This window comes from Pogoniulus pusillus, chromosome 2 (assembly GCF_015220805.1).
Source record: "Pogoniulus pusillus isolate bPogPus1 chromosome 2, bPogPus1.pri, whole genome shotgun sequence".
In the NCBI taxonomy this organism is placed as follows: Eukaryota; Metazoa; Chordata; class Aves; order Piciformes; family Lybiidae; genus Pogoniulus; species Pogoniulus pusillus.
Genome location: NC_087265.1, coordinates 48,252,419 through 48,269,499, shown reverse-complemented (window position 1 = coordinate 48,269,499; position 17,081 = coordinate 48,252,419). Strand labels below are relative to the sequence as shown.

The 17,081-nt window shown below is 60.6% G+C and overlaps 2 protein-coding genes across 2 annotated transcripts; both read right to left on the bottom strand.

Moving 5' to 3' along the window:
• Window positions 1-63: 63 nt before the first annotated feature.
• OBSL1 (obscurin like cytoskeletal adaptor 1) lies at window positions 64-16,838 on the bottom strand. Its single transcript, XM_064166134.1, has 25 exons — window positions 16,737-16,838; window positions 15,169-16,270; window positions 14,157-14,426; window positions 13,684-13,944; window positions 13,054-13,359; window positions 12,659-12,931; window positions 12,287-12,562; window positions 11,879-12,151; window positions 9,185-9,457; window positions 8,539-8,814; window positions 8,190-8,462; window positions 7,616-7,891; window positions 7,144-7,419; window positions 6,775-7,050; window positions 4,020-4,289; window positions 3,653-3,937; window positions 3,299-3,335; window positions 2,701-3,050; window positions 2,077-2,343; window positions 1,647-1,759; window positions 1,358-1,511; window positions 1,092-1,253; window positions 833-940; window positions 464-730; window positions 64-225 (listed from the first exon to the last, which is right to left on the bottom strand). Exons 1-25 carry the CDS (start codon window positions 16,836-16,838, stop codon window positions 218-220), a joined length of 6,534 nt encoding a protein of 2,177 aa, XP_064022204.1. The 3' UTR covers window positions 64-217.
• LOC135181247 (obscurin-like protein 1) lies at window positions 4,344-6,475 on the bottom strand. Its single transcript, XM_064154249.1, has 4 exons — window positions 6,224-6,475; window positions 5,201-5,476; window positions 4,790-5,065; window positions 4,344-4,702 (listed from the first exon to the last, which is right to left on the bottom strand). The coding sequence occupies exons 1-4, from the start codon at window positions 6,462-6,464 to the stop codon at window positions 4,344-4,346; spliced, it is 1,152 nt and encodes a 383-aa protein (XP_064010319.1). The 5' UTR covers window positions 6,465-6,475.
• Window positions 16,839-17,081: the final 243 nt, after the last annotated feature.

Genomic DNA, 17,081 nt, shown 5'->3' with positions numbered 1-17,081 from the left:
CCACCACCCCTTCTCTTACAGAGACTCTGGCTCACGGGGGTGGAAGAAGCCATGCCAGAGGGAAAAAAAAAAAAAGCTGTTTAATGCAGAGCCCTGAGGCCACGGCAGACTGGGGATGGTGTTTGTGTGTCCGTGCATCCCAGGTGAAGCATAACCCCATCTCCCGACAGCGGTGTCTGTTGTCTCTGTGCAGCCCCCGAGTACTGCATCCTGGCTTCTAGCTCCCTGTGGGAACAATGGAAGTCAGGGTGAGCTGCAGCATCCTTGGAGCTAGTGGAGTACACAGAAAGGGGGTCCCAGACAAGGTGATTACAGACTCCTGGTCCCACCTCCAGCCCGCTCCCTTGACCCACAGTGCTCAGACCCTTACAAGCAGTAGGGAGCAGGGCCTCTGGTGCCCCTCCACTGTGAGGCACCATGGCACTGTCGTCCCCTAGTGATGTCCCCTTGGGTGCCCCCTCACCCTCCACGAGGAGCCGGGCAGTGGAGCGGTCATCAAAGGCATCACAAGTGTACGAGTCCTCGTCCTCGGGGCCCACGTGATTGATGATGAGCGTGCGGTAGCAGTCCAGATTGCAGATCTCGTACTTGTCGCCGGCAAAGATCTCCGTGTCCCCGCGGAGCCAGCGCACCCGGCCTCGGGCGTGGGACACAGTGCACTCCAGTGTTGCTTTGTGCCGCGCCAGCACCGTCTTGTCCCGCAGTGGCTTCACGATCCGGATAGGCAGTGCTGGCAGGTTCAGGGCATGGTGGGGTCAGCAGGGCTCCCACAGGGACCCCGCAAGCTGACCCTGCTGCAGCCCGGCCAGCCCTTAGCACCCCGTACTGGTACCTTGCACCCGCAGACTAGCCTCCGAGACGGCCGCTGTCCCGGCTGCGAACCGGATGAGTCCCTCGTCCTCGGGGCACGCCCCGCAGAACAGCAGGAAATGCCGAGTCCCTGGGGAGCTAGAGGTTAGCTCAAGGGCACCGTGGTGGGCACCCGCGACAGCAGGGCTACAGAGAGCTCCCTTTGTCCACGCAAACTCCCCTTGCTTGAATTTGCTCTTTCCCAGCCCCCAAACAGGTGTGGGGCTACCTGCATCCCCCACCTTCTTGCCGTGTCTTGACTTTGCTGGAAACCTTGATTTTCTCCCCATCCCGGAACCACTCGCCCTTTATGTCCCCATGTGACACCTCACAGGTGAAGACGGCATTGTCGCCCTCCTGCACCTGGGCGTCCTGCAGCTCCTGCACGATGCGGACCTGGCGCTCTGTTGGTGTGGGGCAAGGTGCCAAAGTGACCATGGGGGGCAAAGAAGAGAGGGCAGTACAGGGCTTTGGGGTGTGCACGGCCTCAGGAGCCGAGGAACTGTACCCTGGACATGCAGTGTAGCTGAAGCCTGGCAGCCACCCACGTCGCAGGTGTAGGTGCCAGCGTCGGCCAGCGCACAGTGGCTCAACTGCAGGATGCGGCGCCGACCCGCTGAGTAGATGCGGCAGTTGGGACCCGGACGCAGCTCCTGCCCGTCCTGCCCGGGGAGAATGAGCTCAAAATTGCAATCAGGCAACACCTCACTGCTTCTGCCCACAGCCCTGGCAGGGGGTTGCAGTTGGGAGGAAGACACGGCTGGGCACTGCTTGAGGTGACTGGGGTGAACCCTCACCTTGAACCACTTCACCTCTGCGCTGGGGCGAGACAGCTCACATTCGAAGCTTGCAACTGCTGTCTCCAGGACCCCCACGTCCTGTGGGACCCTCACCATAGTGACTGGAGGTTCTGAGGGAGGGCACAAGACAAAAAGGTTTAGTAGGGGAAAGAGGATGGAAAGCTGTGCCCAGGACATCTCGGTATGGGGCAAAGGTGGCACTTCTGGGGCACTGCCATGGACAAGCGTTCATCGCTGGTGTCTCAACTGGCTCTGGAGCCAGACCCTGGCCAGGGTTTCCCCACTGCTCGGTTCACATCTCCCTGGGGACAGGGTGACACCTGCTAGCAAGTGCCTGGAGTAACCTAGCTGTCTTGCCATCTGCCCCCAGAGCTGAATGGCATTTCTAGTGTGACCTGCCCCCCTGAGCCTGCCCTGGAGACCGTACCCAACACAACCAGGCGAGCAGTGCAGCGCAGGGTATCAGTGGTGAAGGTGACGGTGCCCGAGTCCTCCAGTGTCAGCCCTTCCAGCGTCAGGCTGTGCCCACAGCCCGTGGCAGTGATTCGGCACCTGCTGCTGGGCTTCACCCGGATGCCGTCTCGCGTCCAGACGCCAGGCACACCAGGGTGAGACAGCTCCAAGAAGAAGGTAGCTGTCTCCTTCTCAAAGGTCTCCACATCTGCCAGTGGTGTCCGGATCGACACCTTCTGGGCTGCAAGGAACCCATATCCACAACCAGATACCTGCTTAATCTCAAAGCCTCCAACTCTCCAGCCTCTGCCTACTGAAACAATCCCCTAAATCCAGCCCTTTTTAGAAAGCTCTCACTCCTGTCCACCCCTGAGCCCCACACTCACCTCTCTGCTCAACCACCCCTTCCAGCTAAGCATCAGTTCTGCCTGCACTCCCATTTCCAACCAACTGTAGCTGCAGCAGGTGCACACCCTCCCCATCCATCCTGTCGTGGTACGATCATAAGCAACCTACCCTGCCTGCCGGGGGGCCACACCAGGCCCCCCGGCCTTTGATCCCCTCCACCATTCACCCAGTGCACACCATGGGGACTCACCGGTGATGAGAGGAGGAGGATCCCTCTGCCCAGTTGGGCAAACTTGGGACTTCTGCCTTTCCTGGAGCTGATTATAAAGGGGAGTGGGCAGTTGGGAGGGCAAAGTGGCCACACCTGGGGTGGGAGGAGACTCAACAGCACCCAGGTGCTCTGAGTTTGGGGGGAAAAGGGCAAAACACAGTGGGAGGTGGGAAAGAAGCAGATATGGTGGAAAAGGAGAGCTGAGGACAGAGTGGCTGAGAGCAGCCAGGAAGAAAGGGATCTGGGTGTACTGGTATATAGTAGGCTGAACATGAGCCATCAGTGTGCCCAGGTAGGCAAGAGACCCAATGGCATTCTGGCCTGCATCAGGAGCAGTGTGGCCAGTAGAATGAGGGAGGTTATTCTTCCTCTACTCAGCACTGGTCAGGCCACACCTTGAGTACTGTGTCCAGCTCTGGGCTCCTCAATTCAGGAGAGATGTTGAGGTGCTGGAAGGGTGACGAAGCTGGTGAAAGGCTTGGAACGCCAAGCCCATGAGGAGAGGCTGAGGGAGCTGGGGTTCTTTAGCCGGGAGAAGAGGAGGCTCAGGGGAGACCTCATTGCTGTCTACAACTACTTGAAGGGAAGTTGTAGCCAGAAAGGGTTGGTTTCTTCTGCCAGGTGACCAGCAACACTGGTCAAGGGGACACAGTCTCAGGTTGTGCTGAGGGAAGTGTAGGCTGAATGTTGGGAGGGAGTTCTTCCCAGAGAGAGTGACTGGCATTGGAGTGGGCTGCCCAGGGAGGTGGTGGGGTCACCATCCCTGGACATGTTCAGGAGAAGCCTGGATGAGGCACTTGGTTCCATGGTCTGGTTGACTGGATAGGGCTGTGTGTTAGGTTGGACTGGATGATCTTGGAGGTCTCTTCCAACCTGCTTGATTCTATGATTCTATGATCTCCATCCCTGTCCCCATCCATCCTGTCCCCACCCCCATCATGGTACTCACGCTCCACATAGAGCTTGGCCTGCGTGCGGTCGTGCAGGCTTTCACAGCGGTAGGTGCCACGGTCGGCAGGGCTGAGGCAGCGGATGGTGAGGGTGCGCCGGCACCCGGACTCCTGCAGCTGGTACTTGCTGCTTGGTTGGAGGAGGATACCCTGCTTCAGCCACTGCACCTCAGCAGCCTCATGGCTCACCTCCACCTCCAGGCATGCATCCCCCTGCTCCTCTGCCACCATGTCCTGCAGCTTCCGTACAAACAGCACCTGTGCCTCTGCATGGTTAATGTGCCAGGTCAGAGCCTGGCCCCAGGGCTGTGCCCTGAGCTGTGCCCCACCTGGCTCCTTCCCCCTCACCTTGCACACTCAGCCGAGCGGTGCTCACCAGCCCTTCGGCATTGGCTGTCACAGTGCCTGCATCTCCTGACTGGCACTGTCGGACAGTGAGGCTGTGGCATAATCCGCTCCTTGTCACCAGCAGCCTCTCTCCAGGAACCACAGGCTGGCCGTTCAGCTGCCAAGTCACGGCCACATCCTCAGGGGACACCAGGCACTTGAAGGTGGCATCCTCTCCCTCCAGCACCGTCAGGTTCTGCAGCTCTGTGATGATCTCCACCACCCTGGGAACTACAGCCAGGATGCTGGGGCATGGCACTGGGGTCCTCCCGTTTTGCAGAGCCATCAATAATCCCCACACACCCCTGCCATCTTCTCCACCACCACCACGGTATAGGGGTCCCCAGGGTGGTGGCCAAGCCTAGGGCACAGCTCACCCTGTACTGTCAGCGTTGCAAGTGTCTTGTCGTCGTTGGACTCGCAGCAGTACTCGCCGGCGTCCTCAGGCTCCACGCAGCTGAGCACCAGCGAGCGCTCTCGCCCTTCCACCATCATCTGGCAGCGTGGGCTGGGTGCCAGCGCCCGTCCGTTCTTCCGCCACAGCACATCGCCCCGCGCCTTGCAGAGCTCGCACCACAGCACCACTCGCTCGCCCTGCCGCGCACGCACGTCCGACAGCCCACGCAGGAACTTCACACGAAGCTCTGCGCGGCCAAACCCTCCGCGTCAGCACCCGCTGCTGCCACGGGGAGATTCCCCAAGCACCTCCACTACTCTCCCCTCCCTCTCACCTCGGACGCTGACGTCGAACTGCATCTGGTCGTGGGGGGAGAGGCAGGTGTAGACGCCAGCATCCTCCTTGGCCACATTGAGGAGGACGAGGCTGTGGACGCGGCCGTCCCGCCGCAGCTCGCAGCGCTCGCTGGCCACTGCCACCTGCTGTGGGCCCAGCCAGGTGACATTGGCTCGCTCTGTGGAGGCGATGGCGGAGAGCACGGCACTGCCGCCCTCCAGCACCAGCAGCTTCTCCCGCTCCTCACGTTTGTTCACGAACAGCACAGGTGCCTCTGCACGAGGGGAACGCTGGGCTCAGCTGTGCCCTTGTTGGCAGCACCGGCGTGGGACAGGGGCATGAAGCATGCCAGCGTGGGGCAGCAGACTGCTCTTGCCCTGGTACGCATGAGGAACACCTGCAGGCTCACCTTTCACATTCAGCATGAACTGCACCTCATCGTCACTGGCATCACAGAGGAAGATGCCCCTGTCAGACAGCTCCACTTGCTTAATGGTGAGGCTGCGTGTGGCGCCCTCGCTGCACACCAGGAGCCGCCCGCCCGAGCACAGGATATCTCCGTCCTTCTGCCACTGCACCACTGCCGACTCTGGAGAGAGCCGGGCCACCAGTGTCACACTGTCCCCCTCCAGCACCTCCAGTGGGCTCTGTGCCTCCTCTTTGTTGATGATGCGCACAGGCTGGGCTGGAAGTGTGGGAGACAGAGCAGGGCTCAGAGCTGTGTCTCCACGGCATGGGCTACTGCAGAAATAGCGCCACTGCGAGTGGAGAGGTGAAAATGCCCACAGTGGCACAGGAGGACCGTGGGGCTGGTGAGGATCATGGTACATCCAGCTGCAGGATGCTGTGATTGGTTGGAGGTTGCTGTGGAGCTTGTCTGGGGGTAATGGTGGCATCAGCCAGGGTCCTGGTGGGTAAGTTGTGCAGGCTGATAGGGTATGGCAGCTCAGGGTTGCCTCAAGGGGCCCCATCGCTCCTGCAGCCCTCTCTGCACAGGCAGCTCAGCTGCCAGCCTGGGGCCATTAATTTTCATGTATCTTCCATCTCAAGCATGTTGCTGGAGAGCTGGGACATTTGCCTGCACCAGACCATTTCCCATCCCTCCATCTTCAGCTGATAAGGGTCTGAGCTGAAGTCAGCCCCTGGCAGCCAAAGCAGGAGGAACGGTGCCTGGGAGCCAGCCGAGGCTAAATTTATCCAGTCCCTGGCTGGGGAAGCTGGGAGGGACATGTCTCCCCAGGACCCTGAGATACCCCTGTCTAATCAGTGCCTCCTGTCAGCTGGGGACAGGGCTCCCAACCTCCCCTGCCACACTGCCATCCTGGCCTCTGCCGTCAGTGGGGTCACAGAGGTATTCCCTCCCCTCACCCAACGCTGTGGCATGATTGCACTGTGCTGGGGGCCCCAGGGTGCTGAACTTCTGACAGCTCACCCGACACCTCCACGCTTGTCACCACGCTGTCACTGGCAGCATCGCAGGTGTAGCTCCCTGAGTCACCAGGCTGCACCCCACAGATCGTGAGGCAACGCAGCACCCCGCGGGCCTCGACCTGCACCCGCTCGCCCGGCTGCACCTCCTGGCCATCCCGGAGCCAGCGCACAGCGGCATCGGGACGGGACAGCTCACAGGACAGCACCAGGTTCTCCCCAGCCACCAGGCAGCGATGCTCCATGACGCCTGTGTTGCCCACAATGGTCACTGGTGGCTCTGGGACTAGAGAGACAGGCTATCACGATGGGAGCAGCAGCCTGTGCCAGGTGCTGCAATGGATGAATCTTATCCAGACCTTCTTTGGCTGCAGTTGGGCAGTACAGGAGTTTCCACAGAGCCCCAGTGTGGATGCAGCCCACTCCCTGTGTCCCTCCAACCAGGCTTCCGATGCTCAATGCCACCCGGCCCAGTCCCACACCAACCTGGCAGCAGCCAGGGACCCACCTCTGTCCGCACCCTGGTGGCTATCCTCCCCAGGACCTCCTGCTAACCTTCCACGGTGACGAAGAAGACAATGCTGTCATCGCCAGCGTCGCAGAGATACTCGCCCGTGTCCCTGCCCGTGGCACCCAGGATGACGAGGGAGCGACGTGTCCCATCCTCCTCCAGCCGCACACGCCCTGTGTCTTGCAGCTTCTCCCCATCCTTGTACCACTTTACCTCCCCATGAGCATGTGAGAGGTGCAGCTCCAGCACGAGGTCTTCCATGGCCTGGCAATGCCAGTGGGTCGGCAGGATGTCCTTCTCCAGGATCCTGACCAGTGGGTCTGCAGTATCCAGCACCAACAGAGCTGGGGTCTCCAGGGTCTGTGCAGCCAGCCAGTGAGCCCCACCAGCCTCTCCTCCAGCCTCTTGCTTACCCAGCACTTGGACAGTGAAGGTCACTGTGTCATCAATAGCATCACAGATGTATTTTCCAGAGTGCTCGGCTTGGGCCACAGGGATGGTCAGGCGGCGATGGGCACCCTCCTCCTCCAGGACCAAGCTACCCCCAGCCTCCAGCCTGATGCCTTCCTTAGCCCAGTGCACTGGGGCATCTGCGCGGGACAGCTCACAGCCCAGCATCACTGTTTCCCCCAAGAACACTGTCATGACAGGGACTGGTCTATGGGGCTGCAGGATCCTCACTGGTGGCTCTGCAAAGAGGTGCAAGGCAGCATGGGCACAAAATGGTCCCAGGGACACCTCTGCTGCCAGTCACGCATTAGCACCCCTACTGGATGGGTCATGGCATGGGCACTCAGTGGCTTCATCACCATGGAGTCACCCTCCCCCAGGCTGGGAAAGATCCTGTAGCCAGAGACACTTCCCTGCTCTCATGTCCCCACTGACCTGACACCTTGACTTCGAAGGAGACAGCCTCATCCTTGGTCTGGCAGATGTACTCGCCTGTGTCCTCTGCACTGCTCCTGGGGATGAGGAGGCAGCGCCAGGCCCCCTCGGCTAGCAGCAGCAGGTTATTGGTCTCGTCCACCTCCAGCCCATCCTTGAACCAATGCACAGGAGCGTCGGGGACAGAGAGCTCACACCGCAGCTCCACACGCCCTGGCGCCTGTGCTGCCAGCTCCAGCGAGCGCTGCTGAGGGTGCACGATCCTTACTGGTGGCTCTGCCAGGGACGAAGAGAAAAGGTGACTGCACTGCTCCTGGCTCTGCTGGCTCTTACTGTCACCTCTGCCCCTGTATCCGTGTGGCTGCATGGGTTCTATAGCCTCTCATCCCAGTGCCAAGGGGGGAGGGCTGCTCAAGGGCAGGGCTGAGAGGCACATCAATACCAGCCCAGCATGGCTGGAGGGGGCTACACACCAGCCCTTGGGCAATGCAGCCACACTCTCTCCTCTTCGATGCCAAGGGCAAGGAGCAGGGCATCACTACCCTTCCTAGGACATCACTGCTGTGGCACCAACCTGCCACTGAGACATGGTAGGAGACAGATGCATCCCCAACATTGCAGACGAACTCCCCTGTGTCCTGTGGCCAGGCGCAGGGCAGCACCAGGCAGCACCGCAGCCCCTCTTGCTCCAGCACCAGGCTCTCGCCCACCTCCACCTCCTCCCTGTCCTTGTACCAGTGTACTTGAGCTGCTGGGTGGGACAGCTGGCACCACAGCTCCACACGCTGCCCAGTTGTGTAGGCATGGGAGGCCTCCTTGTTGGAGCCAACGATCCTCACTGATGCTTCTGCCAAAGATAATGGGGGCTCAGCTGTGGTACTGGGTGAGCCCGTGTAAGGATGGGCAACCCCCAGGCAGCTCACCGCTCACAGTCACCCTGAAGCTGGTGGCATCATCCCCAGCATCACAGGTGTACATCCCTGAGTCGGATGGCACAGCTGCAGGGATGCACAACCTCCGTGAGCTTCCCTCTGAGCAGATGGTCAGGACCTCTGTTGGGACCACAGCCTTGCCGTCCTTCAGCCAATGGACAGAGGCATCTGAGGGGGACACTTGGCACTCCAGCAGCACGGGCAGCCCTGCCAGCACCTCCTGGAACTGCCGTTCCTTGGATACTGGGGCAATGCAGACCTTCGGGGCTGAGAAGACCGAGACTCCATGTCATGTGGGTTCCATCCTACCTGCCCTGTGGCCAGGGTCATTCCAGCCCTGCAGTGCTGGTAGCAACAGGAAGCACCAGGGCTGTGCTGTGAGGCAGCATAACCCATGAGAAGGAAGCACTGGCTGTGCCCTGTGGTGTGCAGGGGCTGCATGGCAAAGGGCTCTGAAAGGAGACCAGGCAGATGATCTGCCCCAGCCCGGTTTCCTCCAATGGCACAGACAAGGAACTGCTCAGAACGAAGTGAGGGGCAGCCAAGATGCTGCAGCTACCAGTGGGATGGCAGCGTGAGCAGGGAGCTGGGAGAGAGGGAGATGAGGGAGGAGGCTGCTGGTGTCAATTGCACTCACCTGCCACAGTGACAGTGTAGAAGACAGAGTCCTTGCCAGCATCGCAGACGAACTCCCCTGTGTCCTGTGGCTGGGCGCAGGGCAGCACCAGCCGACACCGCAGCCCCTCCTGCTCCAGCACCAGGCTCTCGCTCACTTCCACCTCCTCCCCATCCTTGTACCAGTGCACCGGCGCTGCCAGGCGGGACAGCTGGCACCACAGCTCCACACGCTGCCCAGCTGTGTAGGTGTGGGGAGCCTCCTCATTGGAGCTGACGATCCTCACCGGAGCCTCTGCCAGGGATAACATGGGGCTCAGCCAGGATATGAGGACTAGAGTGAGTGATGGTGGCAGCCACAGCCCTGCGTGGAGTGATGGCTTCACCAGCTCATTGTCTTTAAGGCTGGAAGGCACCATCTCATCCACATACTGCATAGCACAAGATGCTGGGCTGCCCTGCTCAGGGCTCTCTCTTCTCAGCCAGCACACCTAGGAGGAGCAATCAGCTTCGAGCTGGGTGTAAATCACTGTTGTGCCCTGGCTTCCACAGCACCTGCCTTGCTTTGCCCTAGCATGGAACTGAGGGATGTAGGAGGGGGATGTGAGTAGATAAGTGCATCATTAGTGAGCCCCAGTGCTGTTGATTGCCATCTGTGGTGCCAGCCCCTATAGCTGGTGCCCACCCTTTGCCTGTCTTCCCATTTTGGAGGGTGCTGGGTCCTGGCTGGGGCTTCTGTCTCGGCTCAGTCTTGGCACTTGCTGACACTGTGGTGCAGGCTCATGGGTTGCTTTCCTCTGGCCCCATTCCTCTGGCTCACCATGCCAGATCACCCCATGCCAGATCACAGTGCTTGGTAAATGCCAGCATTAACTGGTTATACATGAAGTGTGTGCAGCTGGCTTGAGTCAGGTCTCCAAAATTAGAGGGCTTCCCAGTATAACCTTCAGGAAAGCAGCCCTCCTCTCTCTTGGAAGATCAGGATGCTGCCCTTGCCTGCAGCAGCGAGCACCACCCACCTGACCATGCACACTGCTGCAGGTTGTAGCTGGTGCTCAGCCAGCCCAGAGCTCTGGGTAGGCACGGAGCACAGCCAGCGCTGCAGCGTGCTGTTGGCCGAGCAGTGACCTGCCCTTCTCATGGCCTCCAGCTGCCCCACGCTGGGCATCCAGGCTGCTAGCTTCCCAGACAGTTTCCAGCCGCGATGCCCAGCCTCAGCAGAGCCCCACAGCCCCACAGGGTGTGAGAGCAGCGCAGTGCCAGCTGTCAGCATTCAACCTGCCCCACGCTGAGCCTGCATCCGTCCGGCTCCCTGATCAAATGCTCAGCCACCGCCTGCCTCCCTGCGCCTGCTGAAAGCAGTCACGTTGCTGAAGTGCAGCTGGAGATGATGAACAACACTGAAGTGAGCAAGGCATGATGTGCCAGCCCTCAGCAGGCAGTGCCACTCTGGCTTCAGCTCTGAGGGAGCCCCAGCACTCAGCCACTGCCAGAAAATCCAGAGTAATGTGGGAGTGGCTGGACATGAGGTAGGCCATCTCCATGCCACGGCAGCTTGTGGGGGATAGCTGGGATGCCTTAGGGAAACCCATGCATGCCACACCAGTGTCGCTGCAGCAGCCAGCATGGCACTGATGCCAGAGAGGTGCCAGCCTGAGCACCTGGGCAGCCCTGCCAGTGACACTGATGGCCAAATCCCGATTGGACAGAGCCAGTTTCTCTAAGACCCTTCTGCCAAAGTGATGCAAGGCTGCTCAGCTGAAAGGCTGAGCTTCAGCAGATGGTGTTCCCCATTCGCAGCCTAAGGAAGCTGAGTGTTCCATGCCCCACAGCCCTGCAGGGCAGCAGTGCCTCTGCCCAAAGCCCACACTGCCTGTCCTTCCCACTGGCAACTTTGCTTTTATCACATTAAAACCCACCCCCCTCCTTTTTCCACCCTCCCAACACTCACCACTTCCCTGACTCTTCCATCATCTCTTATCACTCACCCCATCTTGACTCCTACCTCTTCTGCCATCAGCTCTGGTCCTTTGCCACATATTAACACTGTGAAGATGCTTTATGGCTGAGGTTGTGGAGCTTTTTAGCTGGGCTTGAACTGTGCCTCAATAACCTTCATGTGGTTGTGGGACTGTGGGGTTTGGGGCCAGCCACAGGAAGTCTTTCTCTCACTTTCAGCTTTCATTATCCTCTGCCACCCAGCAATGCCAACAGGCAGTCTCCCATCCAGGGCAGCTACAGTGAGATGCTGCCCTCCACTCATGCCCAGCAAACACCATCCAGTCACCTGTATCCAAGCAACAGCTAGTGTTCAGGTCAGGAATTAACACTGTCCATCAGAGTGTTGTCTGACCACGAGTGACTCCATACCAGGTGCTGGGACCATGATTTTTATGACCTTGGAGGAGGATTTGGTTACTCCTCATGGCAGAGGGGAGGTGCTGGATGCCCTCAGTGCTTGAGCATTTTGGACTGGTGGAAGAAGCTGTCCCATTTTGCAGTCACTCTGTGTGGTTTTATACACTAGAGCTGCCACAAAGACCCTAACCAACCAACTGACCTGCTGGCGAGGACCCAGAAAGAGCACCTCTGGCAAGCACCCCCAGAGAGCCAAAAAATGATAGCAACACAGGCAGTGGTACATGCTGTGGCACCCTGTACCACAAAAGAAGCCTCCTAAGATGTGACCCTGCCAACTCTCCTGCATCACACCCACCTGCCACAGTGATGGTGTAGAAGATAGAGTCCCCACCAGCATCGCAGACGAACTCCCCTGTGTCCTGTGGCTGAGCGCAAGGCAGCACCAGCCGACACCGCAACCCCTCCTGCTCCAGCACCAGGCTCTCACTCACTTCCACCTCCTCTCCATCCTTGTACCAGTGCACCGGCGCTGCCAGGCGGGACAGCTGGCACCACAGCTCCACACGCTGCCCAGCTGTGTAGGTGTGGGGAGCCTCCTCATTGGAGCTGACGATCCTCACCGGAGCCTCTGCCAGGGATAAGAGAGAGCTCAGCGCAAGAACCCAACAGACAGCAAGTTTCAGCTCCAGCACGGGGCAAGAAGAGAGGCAGGAGCACTGCCAGGAGGTGGGGTCTAAGCTCCCACCTGCCGTTCCCAGCTCACCAGTCACGGTCACTGCAAAGCTCACAGCGTCGTCCCCGGTGTCACAGGTGTACACGCCCGTGTCCGAGGGACTCGCTGAGTGGAGGAGCAGCCTCCGCATGCAGCCCTCTGCCTGTACTGCAGTAACATCATTCAGAGGCACGGCCTCACCATCCTTCAACCAGCGGACAAGGGCACCCGGGGAGGACACTTGGCACTCCAGCAGCACAGGCAACCCTGCTGACACCTCCTGGAGCCGCTTGGCCTCAGGCACCGGTGCGATGCGGACCTGTGGGGCTGAGACAAATTGTGGAAGTGCGAGAAGCATCTTCCAGTGTGAGATCTCCTGCTGTTCTCCTCCGAGCAGGACCCCGGCGTGAATGCCTCACTCACCGTGCACATGCAGCGTGGCTGAGTCTCGCACATCGCCAGACGTAAAGGTGACCTGGGCCCCGCTGTCGGCCAGCCGAGCTCTCCGGATCAGCAGCGAGTGCTCTGTCCCGCAGTGCCGCACGCTGCACCGGCCGCCCACCTCCTCGCCCAGTCTCACCCCGTTAAGGAACCAGGTGCCGTGCACCACAGCCGACAGCTCCAGGGAGAACTGCACATCCTCACCGTCCTGCACCCATGTGTCCTGCAGACCTTTCTCCAGGCGAGCTGCTGGGGCTAGAGCACAGTCGGGCTCAGGCTCGGTGGCAGCAGCCGGCAGCATGCAACGGCACAACATCTCGGTTGGCCCCCGGGGAAAGCCAGCTCCCAGGCGGAGCTCCCAAACTCAGCACCCTCACCGAGATGCACGGAGCCAGGGAATACCACGGGGCTGCTCCTGCCGTGCTCGTTGGCGGCGCAGACGCGGAAGCAGTAGTCAGCCTCATGGGGCACGCTGCCACCCAGCACCCGCACACGGCCGGGCAGGTCAGTGGCGAGGCACTGCACCCACTCACCCCCCGCTGCCTCCCGCCGCTCTAGCAGGTAGCGGCTGGGGGGCCGGAGATGGGCATCAGGTGCGGGGCACCAACTCAGCAGGGCCACGTTGCTCTCCACCACGCTCATCTCAGCTGCCACCGGTGCACTCGGGGGATCACGCTTCACACCTGCAAGTTACAGACCGTTTCACCTGCCTGGGCATAGCAGCAAGGCTCTCAGTAGGGTGGCAGGAGGGCTGAGTGGGGCTACATAGCTTGTTCCTGTGCGACTCCTCTTTCTGGTGGGGAGGATGGTTTTTCACACATGTAGCATGATGCTGGTTACAGGGGTTTGTGAGTGCCAGCAGGACTGCAGCCCTGGAGCCCTCCTAAAAGGCCTGCTCCCCGTAAAGCCTTTGCAGCATGGCATCCCCAGCATAGTGCGTGCCCATCCCATCTCTCTTCTGGGTCACCTCCCATGAATGGGCAGGACAGAGGAGGCAAGGCCCTTACACTTGACACGGAGCTGGGAGGATGTCTGTGACTCGCCGACGGTGAAGGAGATGATGCCTGCGTCCTGGCGTGTGACGTGCACCAGCACCAGCAGGTGCGTTCTGCCGAAGCTCTTCAGCACAGTGTGGGGTGACTCTCTCAGCTGCAGCCCATCCCGGCTCCAGCAGGTCCCCTCCACCACCTCTCGTGTCTCCACACAGAAAACTGCGTTCTCCCCCTCCATCACGTCCAGCTTCCGTGGCAGCCGCTTTGCAATCACCCCTATGGGAAGAGATGCATGAGGGCTGCTGAGAAAGGGCTCTGGAGAGCAAAGTGAGCTCCCCGGGGTCGGAGAAAGGAAGAGATGATTGAGAAGGGACAGCAGCAGGCACCACGACGAGATGATGGGAAGGCAGAGGCAGGGGGCAGTGGAGAGCTTGGAAAGGAAGGAAATAGGAAAGCAAAGCTACGCAGCTGGAGAGCTGACCCTTTACCTCGGACAGAGACCTCGGCAATGCTTCGCCCCTTGTCCTTCATCTGGCAGAGGTAGATGCCATCATCATCGATGCGGGCATCGCGGATAGTCAGGCGCCGCACCACTCCTCGCTCCTCCATCACGTACTTGTGGCTGGGCTGCAGCTCCCTGTCCTCCAGGTACCAGGCAGTGGGGATGGTCTCCAGCGGCACTTGGCACTCCAGCACGGCATCCTCCCTCTCCGCCACCTCCACGTCTGCCAGCTGCACCTGGAACCGCAGCCGGTGCTCTGCCGCCGAGAGAGATGGGCACTGAGAGCATGCAGGGCACTGCACCCACCAGGAGCCCTTCACTCAAGGCATTCCCAGCTCACAGAGTGCCAGGCCCTTGACCTTTCTTTTCCCCTCTCCTTTTCTTTCTTTGTAGAATGGACACTGCCTCAGAAGCACATCTCCCAGAGCAGGAGGGGAGCTAGGGCACAGGCTGTGGAGACCCAGCAATACCTCCAGCATCTCTGCAGTGAGTTTGGGGTGATGCAGGAGCATGCACGTCAGCATGCCACAGCAGGCCTCTCAGCAGAGGGGAGCAGGGGGGTGCAGCTGGGGGCACCAGATGCCAGGTTGCTGCAGCTGTGGGCTGTCCCCAGCTGGCAGGGCGGCTCTGGGTAAAGGGGCTGGCGCCAGTGCAGACTCTTGGAGTGCTGCCCTGCAGGGCTGCCTGCCAAAACCACTTGGCACTTCCAGGGGAATTTGTCACCAAGGCCCAGTTTCCCCCTCCCCACCCATGGCTGGACGCAAGCAGCCCTCCAGAAATGCCACCTCTGCAATGTGAGAGGGGCACAAAGGGGGACACATTTCCCTGGAGGAGCTCAGCATCCCCTGCTTTCAGCCTGCACCTCTGTGCAGGGTTGGCTGAGTGCACGGGCAGGAGGTGACCCAGCGTCTGGCGGGTGACACACAGAGGCCTCCCTGCCAGGTGAAAAGCCAGTGCCAGTGCCAGGCTGCCCCAGCAACGCTCAGGCACCCTCCTACCTTTCACCTGGAGCTGCACTGCGCTGAGGGTGTGGCCGGCAGTGTTGGATGCGGTGCAGACATACAGCCCCTGGTCCTGGGGTTTGCAGTACAGCACCTTCAGGGTGAAGTAGCCCTCCCGGTCCTCATAGATGAGGTGCCTGCGGCCGGGGGCGAGAGCCTCACCGTCCTTCTGCCAGATGATCTCTGGCTTGGGCTTGCCAGTAACGTAGCAGCGAAACTTGGCATGCTTCCCCACGCTCACAGCGAACGCCTTGGCCTTTGGCACCCTGGCCAGCACTGTGCCGTTGGGCACCCAGCTCTCTGGTCTTGCATGTCGTCCTGCCACGTGCTGCTGCCACCACTGCTGCCGCTCCACCAGCGGCTCAGGGCCGTCAGCAGAAGAGCCGTTGGGGAGCCCACCCAGTGGCACGCAGGGCTCAACCAGGAGCACGGCAGCAGCCAGGGCTTCCTGGGAGCCACTGCGTGCCCGGCATATGTACACACCCCTGTCTGGGGGCCGGACATCAAAGAGCTTCAGGAAGTGCCAGTCCTCTGGCTCCTGCCCCACTGCAAAGTGGCTGCTCTCGAAGATGTCCGGGAGCCTGCGCCCGTCCTTCTCCCACTCTAGCACCGGACAGGGCTGCCCAGACACCCTGCAGGTGAACATCACGTCCTCCCCACAGCACGCTCTCGTGGACGAGGGGGCAACAAGGAAAGCAGGTGGTTCGGTGCCTGGGCATCCCTCCTCCTCTTGGGGCTCGCCCACCTCCACCTTGAGAGTAGCAGCAGCATAGGTTTCACCAACACAGTTCTTGGCCTTGCAGACGTAGAGCCCACTGTCCTGCGGGATGGTGTGGGACACCAGCAGACTGTACAGGTTCCCCTTGGCCTCCACGTGGAAGCGGCTTGATGGCTCAACTGGGGTCTTGTCCTTCTCCCAGAGGATGCTTGGCTGGGGGTCGCCTGTGATCCGGCAGCTCAGGACTGCGTCACTGCCGCTTTGCACCGTGATGGCACGTGGGTAGGCCAGGAACCTGGGGGCTCCCCCAAACCCCTCCATCACCACAGCTCCAGGGTCACAGCAGGCAGCTGGCTGGAGCAGCGGTGGCAGATCATCAGCCTGTGGAGATGCACAAACAGCTGAAGAGGGGCTCAGGCTTCAGCAGAAGGACTGTCTTGGAGCACTACCAGGAGGGACTTGTGCCTGGCACGAAGCCCCCAGCACAAACCCCAGCTTTGAACACCCCAGCCTCATTGAATATGCTCATGTCTCAGCCTGAATCATCCACATTCCTGCCGAGTGGCAGTAGAGGGAGCGATAAAGGTGGTCTTTTTACCCCCAGGGGCTGGGGCACCCACAGCCTACCCCAAGGTGGCAGGGAGGACCCCAGCTCCGGGGGCAGGAGACCTCTGCCTAGACGGGGAGCATAGAGAACTACTTGCTGGGGCTGGGGACAGGGGATGGCAGAGGCAGGACGCCCCCGGGCTGCCCCTTCCCCACCCTCGGGACATTCCTGTAGTATCGGGTGGTGGCAGAGCTGCATTCCTGCAGCATCTGGGCTGGCTCAGCAGGCAGGTGCTGATACGGGGCTGCCGCGGGCGGGGGGCACCCGGCTGGACTCAGGCGCTTCCTCACGGGCTCGGAGGGACAGGGGACGCCCCTTGCACCCGGCGGTCACCCGGACCATGCCCTGGGACAAAGCAGGGTTCCCTCGGAAGCAGGTCTCCCCTCTAGAGTGTTGCCTCACAGGCAGGATCCTGCCCTTTGGTATTGAAAATCACTGTTGGACACAACCAGCACCAGGGAGCAGAAGGAAGGCAGGAGATGGGTCTTGGAAGGTATTGCCTCTCCCCCCAGCACTGTGGGTAGCAGTGCCCACCATCACGGGTAGGAGTGAGGCAGGTTGCTCCATACCTCCTCTGGGAGAGTG

Bases quoted from the DNA above. Each gene is read 5' to 3' on its own strand.
- OBSL1 (XM_064166134.1), bottom strand. From the start codon at position 16,838: ATGGTCCGGGTGACCGCCGGGTGCAAGGGGCGTCCCCTGTCCCTCCGA. The intron at 8,815-9,184 runs GTGAGTGCAATT...CGGTCTTCTCAG, and splicing joins CTACACTGTCACTGTGGCAG to CCCCGAAGGTCTGCATTGCC. The intron at 1,760-2,076 runs GTACGGTCTCCA...GCCCTCCCTCAG, and splicing joins TGCTCGCCTGGTTGTGTTGG to AACCTCCAGTCACTATGGTG.
- LOC135181247 (XM_064154249.1), bottom strand. From the start codon at position 6,464: ATGGAGCATCGCTGCCTGGTGGCTGGGGAGAACCTGGTGCTGTCCTGT. The intron at 5,477-6,223 runs GTGAGCTGTCAG...CCACACTTCCAG, and splicing joins GACAAGCGTGGAGGTGTCGG to CCCAGCCTGTGCGCATCATC. The intron at 4,703-4,789 runs GTGAGAGGGAGG...TTGGCCGCGCAG, and splicing joins GTTCGACGTCAGCGTCCGAG to AGCTTCGTGTGAAGTTCCTG.